A 7,171-nucleotide genomic window follows, 5' to 3' on the forward strand; every position below is an offset into this window, starting at 1 on the left:
ACAGATGCCCCCTCCAGAACAGCCCTACAGGATGAACTCACAGTGGGGTACCCCCCCGGAACAGATGCCCCCTCCAGAACAGCCCTACAGGATGAGTTTCCAGAGCAGTAAGTCTGGAGTGTGGGGGCAGGTGGGAGAAGAAGGCTTAGATCAAAGAGTGTCTGGACCATGTCCCGTTTATATTCTAGACATCTCATCATCCCCAGGACCCCGGTCACGCCACTCCAGTGCCCAAGAATCAAGCATTTCTCCTCCAAACAGGCCCCAAGCCCCTGAGGACCCAGAGGGGGATGAGGTAACTGGGCCGGCTGAGGCTTTCTGGGCCTGGCAGAAGGGGACACACTCACCCCCACCCCTCAGAGGCCCAGTTCCTGCATGACCCAGGCAGGCCGTGGGCTGAGGAGGGAAAAGGAGGTTGGTGAGACCCGGGTGGGGCCTGAGCTTGGGCTCGTGCAGGGGCAGGCCAGGGGTGGGAGTTCCAAGGTGGGCCTGACTGACCGCTCAAGGCCACGGTTGTTGGAGCCTAGGAGGTGCTGAACCATGTCCTAGATGACATCGAGCTGTTCATGAAGAAGCTGAATACCCAGGAAGAAACCAATCAGAAGAAAAAGAAGAAGAAGATGGGAAAGAAAAAGAACAAGGAACAGGGGGGTGAGTCATGAGAGCCAGGGGAGAAGAACGGAGGAAGGGTGTCTTGGGATGACCTGTGACCCGCCACCCTCTCCCCTTCTCCCCAGGGATAACAGAGGCAGAGTACGTTGAGTGCTTTCAGAAGATCAAATACAGCTTCAACCTTCTGGTACCCATCTCCCTTCCACCCCCCACCCAGGCAACCCCCCAGCCCTCTCCATCTCCCTTCCACCCCCCACCCAGGCAACCCCTCTTCTCAGGTCTCAGGCACGACTTCTCCAACCTTTCCCTCCCCATCCTGGAACTTTAGAAAGTTCCAGACCCCCAACTAAGCAAGGTCCAGAACAATTATGGGACTCTGTGATTCTCTGAAGGTGGGAGGGGCGCGGGAGGAAGGATGGGCGGTGATGGTGCCACCCTGTGCCCCCAGGGAAAGCTGGCCAGCAAGCTGAAGGATATAACTGCCCCCGAGTTCGTGCACATTATCTTCCAGACTCTGGACAAGGTAAGATGGGGAGGCAGGTGGTAAAGAGGGAGAGGCTGAAATGAAGGAGCAGAGACCCTGGAAGGCAGAAAGCAGAGAGAAGCTGTGGGGGGGCTTCCCCTTGCTCACCCAATGTACTGTGGACCCCAGGACACCAACCACCACTATGCACAGTACCCCTTAGCCAGCTAGATGGACTGGGGGTGGGAGGCGGGAGTTAGCGTCAAGAACACCAGGCCTCCAGGGGAATTACGAAGGAATAGCAGGCCTGGGGCCGCTTGCAAAAGGGCAGGCCAAGAGCACCCCGGCTTTCCGATGCCCGCCGGGCCCAGGGGAGCCCAGGCTTCATGACAGCTTCCATCCCTCACCTAGATCCTGGCCCAGTGCCCCGAGCCTGCCCTGGCAGCCCAAGTGATCTCACCCCTCCTCACCCCCAAAGCCATCGACCTGCTGCAGAGCTGTCTCAGCCCACCTGAGACTACACTCTGGATGGGGCTGGGCATGGCCTGGACCACCAGCCGGTGAGTGCAAGCCTGAGCTGAGCCCTGGGCAAGGGGCAGACACTGGGTGGGGCACAGTCCATCCTCGCCAACCAGAAATGACCCAAAGCAACCAAAGGTCTCTCCATCGGGCTCCTCAGCTCTTTATTAGACTAAGTACAAGCAGGTGTTTTGTTTTGTTTTGTCAATAGCCGCATTTAAAGAAACGTGGGGTATTTTTTCAAGGGCCACAGATGACCTCGGTTAGAGACTGCCAAAGGCAAGGCATTACCTCAGAACAAAAGACCGGTTCTTCCCAAGAAAAGGGTCGGCAACATTCTACTGAAATATCTTCCCTTTGCATCAAGAACAAAGTAAAAACTTTGTCTCCATTCAGCCCAAAGTTTAAGAATTACTGACGAGAAAAGAGATGCTGCGAATGTAGCATCAGTAAGACTTGGCAGCCAGTGTAGAGAGAAGAGATTCCCCAAGCCCGGATGGTCGTAAGCTGGGCAGTCGGACAAGGTCAAGTTGATAAGAGCTACCAGGCAGAGCTGGGCGGGGCCGGGTAGGACATTTCCCTGAGGGGGTGCAGACCCTCAAGTTCAGGGGCCCACCTGACTGCACTTGGAGAATCAGAGGCAGGGGAGTGAGAAATGGATCCCCTAGAGGCGAGTACACTGGTGGATAGTTCTGGAACTCCAGGTAACAAGCACTGTCCCCCAGGAGAGGGGAGCTTCTGGGGAACTTCTGCAGGTAGCTAGATGGTGAGTGGGAAGAGGGCCAAGGAGACAAGGAGAAATCCCAGAAAGCTCGAAAGAGAAACTATAAAGCAGGGATCGGAAAACCAAGAGCGAAGAGGGGTTTAGAAAGACAGGCCGGGGCCCTCCCTGGCTCACAAGCAGTTGAAGTGCAGCATTACGAAGTTAGCAAGTTAGCGAAGGTCAGCCGCAGCAGGGGTTCAACCCCCCAGGGAGTGACCCACAGGGCCGGCAGACCTCTCCTGACCCGCCCGCTGCTCCCCTCAGCGGTGTACTTCTTCAGTCAGCCTGTTTTGCTCCCCACTCTGTCTCTGGTGAATCCTCTCAGCCCTGCATCTCCGGCCTGTACCCCAGTCCTTGTATGTATAAATAAATGATCTTAAAAATTAAAAAAGGAATTAGGAATGGTGCCGAGGGAAGGCTTGAGCGTGTTAGGCTGTGCCAGGGCAAAGAGAAGGAGCCAATTAAAAAGATTCAGAACAAGGAATAATGTTCGCGTGCCCATTGAGTAAACGTGTATCAGTCCTCCCTAGGAATGACCACTGTGCCCAGGACATCACTCTCAGGTTCAGTATACTAATAGTAAGAGACGGCCATGTGAGGGGCGCCATAACCCAGGGACCCCAAGTTCAGCTGTAGTGTACAAGTAGAACTATTCAACTGTGTCTGGGAGGCAGGAGGGTGAATGGGAACCCCCAGATTTCCTAGTGGGGAGCATTCCAAGCCGCACAAGCCTGGAGTCCACTAGAGCACCCCCTTTCCTGGTCCTGGGTCCCCCAAGGCTGAGAGGCAAGTGCCAACCCCACCCCACCCAAGAGTCAACCAGAGTCACTCAGCTGTGACCCCAAAATGCAGCTGCACACACTGCTTAGGCTGGACTCTGCTTCTGGGGGACGAAAAGCAAATCTAACAGACATGCAGGAGACCCCCACAGGGCCTGTGGTTCTGCCACTTTAATTGAAACCCCACGAGAGTGCTGGCCACGCCGGTGCCCGACGCAGCACTTCGTGGCAGTGTCGTGCCTGCAGCCTGCGTGGTGGCCTTGTGCGCGGCTCATGCTTTCGATTTGCTCTCCATGGTGGTGGGGGGTGGGGGTGGGGGTGTTCTGAGGCCTTTCACCAGGGCATTACCCTCCATTACCGAGAATATCCCCGAGGCTCAGCCCTGTCACCTCCTCCCTGCCCACAGCCGGGCACACAGTGCACTCAGCTTTGTTCTCTCCTCAGGGCCAACTGGATGGGCAGTGAGCCCCCGCCTTACCAACCCCTGTTCTCTGATGGCTGGCAGCCCCCGGAGCCCGCCAACCAGGTAGGGCGGCTCAGGCCACAGACCTGCTCAAAGCAGGCCCCTAGTTAGTTTCCGCCCTCCCGGTCCCCACCGGAATTACATGTAACTCAGCAGCAGGGGGGTTCAGCAGGGCACCTGGGTCTGCATGAAGGGCAGGGGGGGAGGGGACACCTGGTAGCAGGATGCCATGGGTCTGTGGTCCCGTACGCCAGCTTCCCACACCCTGCCCCTGCCGGCTGTCTTCCTGCACGCATTCACCCTCTGTTCTGTGCCGACAGGAGCCCTCGGGATACCAGGACTACAGCCACCCCAGGTAAGCCCTAGGGAGGGCGCAGGGACTGGTCCTGGGAGTCCCTGGCAGCCGCACCCCGCAGACCTGCTGGCTCTCTCGCAGCCATACACACACCCGCCCCTCCCCGACCTTGGAGGAAGGAGCAGCTTTTACCCTTCGTCTCCGACCGCTTCTCCTCCCGCCACTGCCCACACATGCCTCTGATTTCCCAGAGCTCAGCTAGAAAACACTCAGGAGAGTTCATATGTACAAGAGTCCACTTTCTGGAAGACTCTTGGACATCAGGCACATTTCAGATCCCTCCTGCCTACAGAAACAGCTCCCCCACCCACCCACCAACCCAAGCCCCACATAATACTGACCGGCCCTTGATCTCAGGAAACCCAAAAGTGACTACCTCTAGGTGGGAGATATCTGGGGCTCTGGGGCCGGACGGGGGCTCCCTCCCTGAGGGCCCACTGTCCGGTCATCTTGACTGTCTCGGGGCGGGGGGGAAGATCTAGGTCTGGGAGCATCTCCCGCTTTGCTCACGAGGAGCCCTACAGCGGGGGCCCTGGGGAGCACGCTGTCAGGCCCTCCAGTCCCGAACCTGTCAGCCCAGCCCTGAAAATGCAAGTCCTCTATGAGTTTGAGGCCAGGAATGCGCAGGAGCTCACAGTGCAGCAGGGAGAGGTGCTGGAGGTGAGACGCGGCTGTGAGCCAGGGAGCGGTGCTGGCTGCATTCTGGGTGGCTGGTGTGGGCCTGGGGCTGGGCTGCCAGGCTGGGTGACCCAGAGAGGGGAGGGCCGCGGGGGAGAAACCCTGTTGGGGTGGAGGAAGGCCAGACGCAACAGAGGCGGGGACTCGTGGCAGGTTCTGGACCAGAGCAAGCGGTGGTGGCTGGTGAAGAAGGACACAGGACACCAAGGCTACATTCCCAGCAACATCCTGGAACCCCTCCGCTCCTCCCCGTCGACGACACCCCAACTGGTACTACCCAGCCTGGACCAGCCGGAGCTAGGAGGCCTGAAGGGGAGGCGGGAGCGGGAGGGCTCCATGACAAGTGAAGGAGAGAGCCCTGGTTTGACTTAATCCAAGTTATCACACACCTGCCTTGCGCCAAGTTCACCATGGGCCAGGACAGAGAATCGGCACCCAACCTGCCACACAAGCAAACCACGGAGTGGGATGCGTGACTTGATGGGAGCCCAGAGAAGGGGACCAGAGGGTGGGGTGACTCGGGGACGAGAAGGTCTCTCACCCCCCCTCCGGGTCCCCTTGATTCTAGGGTGTGAACCTGAGACTTAGCTCCAAGCCTGCGGAGGTCACAGCATGGCTGCAGTCACAGAACTTCTCCCCGGCGTGAGTGCCTCCCCACCCCCGTGGACTGTGTCAGGGGAACCTCTGTAAAGGGCTCAGGTATTCAGGTATCAACCCCGAAAGCCCAGAGACCCAGAACACAACACTGAGCCACACAGTACAAGACCGACCCACAGATGCTGCCTCCCTCCAGTCAAGGGGGAAGACCAGGGGGCATGTCCCTGCCTCGGTCAGAGTATAAAGCAGGGAGCCCTGCCTCGGGAAGGCAGTAGGGCTCTGGAGGGGGCCCTCGACTGCCAGTCACCCTTCCCGCAAGCTCCCACCTGCGAGCTGTGAAATCAGTTGAACGCAAGATGCTCCTTTTACTCCTTGACCTCTCGATTCCCTAATCCCTGCATTCTGGAACCTCAACTTCCTGGCCCCTAGAGTTCCTCAGGCCCACCCAAGTCCTTCTGCTCCCCACTAACAGTCTGATGTTTTTGTTGCCAGCACGGTGAAGGCTCTCGGGTCCCTGACCGGAAGTCAGCTGCTTCACATGGGGCCCAGGGAGATCCAGATGCTGTGCCCACAGGAGGCCCCGCGGGTCCTGGTTCGGCTGGAGGCTTTCCAAAGGAAACTAGGGGTGAGGCACCCTGGGGTCCAGACCCTAACTGGAAATGGTAGGAGCTGTCTGAGTGGGAGTGAGAGTGCCAGCCTTGGAAAGGAACTGAGGTAGTGGGCACAGACGCCCCCAAGGGCATGGGCTTGGTATGCCCAGGAATGCCTTGAGGGACCTGGGGACTAGCTTTTTTTTTTTTTCTTTTTAAAAATATGTCTTTATTTCTCAGACTCAAAGCTTTAATTCATCAGGTTCTAACACATTCTGCGCTGACAAGTGATTTTACCTGTGGACTTACAGTCAGTGAACATCACACCACACTGATGCTCTGAATCCTTCTTTGCCCTCAGATACTCCATTAGGCACCAACTCGGACACCTCTGAGGCCCAGGCCCTGTCACAAGCAAGATGGCAGCTGTAACATCCTTTAGAGCCATTCCTCTGCAGGTTCCCAGTCTGAGGTGAACCCCACACCCCAGCTCACGCTCAGAGGTTGAACCGTGTATGGAAATCATCACCAGCTACCACCTATTTATTGTCTCTTTCCTAAACCTGAAACACTGCTGCCTCCCTTCATTAGAACTGTTTAAGTCTCTGTCCTCTGGAATAAAAGCATTCTTAAGGTTATCTCAACACGTCCCTTGCAGCTTCTTTTGGGCCTGATGGGTCCTTTTTGTTAACTTGGGGGGACAAACCCGGGCATCATAAATTCACCTGGCCCTGTGCGTGGGCACTTTTTCTTTTTAGTGAAATGTCCTTTTCAAAAGTCCCATCCTTGCTTCAACTGAGCTCATGGAAAAATGTGACTCCCCACACCTAGAATGGGAGCAAAGTGGAGGCTCAGCGTCCTAAGTGGCACAGCGCAAACCCCCCCCCCAAACTTTCCCTCTTCCCCGCCCACCCTTATGGCACACGCCGAAGACAGGGCCGCCCTTGGCTCACCATCTGACTCTGGTGCTTCCCCATCTCCACTCTCCACATCCCCAGTCTCCCACCCCAGCCCACCCCGGCTCCATAAATATTTGTAAATGAATCTCACGCTCCCTGGATAATGGAACCCTCACTGTCTGGGCTGCAGGCACTCTGACCGCCCTGACGGCCATAATTACCAACCAGGCACGTCTCCCACCCGAGCAGAGCGCGGAACCCCAAGCCTGGGTCCTACAGCACTGGCCTCCCCATCGGTCACCGAACCCAGCCACTGGGTGGGCGCTCGGGGAGGGGGCGCGGGCGTATGGGCGGGGCCCTAGCTAGCCCCGCCCACCCGAAGACCCCGCCCACCTACGTCCGGTATAAAGTTCCTGGCGGTCCGCGGTCTGTGTCCAGTAGAGTAACATCTTC

The 7,171-nt window shown here is 57.5% G+C and overlaps 1 protein-coding gene across 1 annotated transcript in view; it reads left to right on the top strand.

The window, feature by feature from the left end:
• EPS8L3 (EPS8-like 3) overlaps positions 1-6,251 on the top strand; it is a 9,394-nt gene extending 3,143 nt beyond the window's left edge. The window contains exons 7-18 of the mRNA XM_004689503.1: positions 189-295; positions 528-651; positions 738-799; positions 1,061-1,135; positions 1,487-1,635; positions 3,581-3,662; positions 3,920-3,940; positions 4,408-4,614; positions 4,786-4,902; positions 5,201-5,274; positions 5,722-5,891; positions 6,181-6,251. Coding sequence (XP_004689560.1) covers positions 189-295; positions 528-651; positions 738-799; positions 1,061-1,135; positions 1,487-1,635; positions 3,581-3,662; positions 3,920-3,940; positions 4,408-4,614; positions 4,786-4,902; positions 5,201-5,274; positions 5,722-5,891; positions 6,181-6,251 — 1,259 coding nt within the window. The remainder of the gene's footprint in view (positions 1-188; positions 296-527; positions 652-737; positions 800-1,060; positions 1,136-1,486; positions 1,636-3,580; positions 3,663-3,919; positions 3,941-4,407; positions 4,615-4,785; positions 4,903-5,200; positions 5,275-5,721; positions 5,892-6,180) is intronic.
• The last annotated feature ends 920 nt before the right edge of the window (positions 6,252-7,171 follow it).

This window comes from Condylura cristata, unplaced genomic scaffold (genome assembly GCF_000260355.1).
Source record: "Condylura cristata isolate star-nosed mole 26May11 unplaced genomic scaffold, ConCri1.0 scaffold00026, whole genome shotgun sequence".
In the NCBI taxonomy this organism is placed as follows: domain Eukaryota; kingdom Metazoa; phylum Chordata; class Mammalia; order Eulipotyphla; family Talpidae; genus Condylura; species Condylura cristata.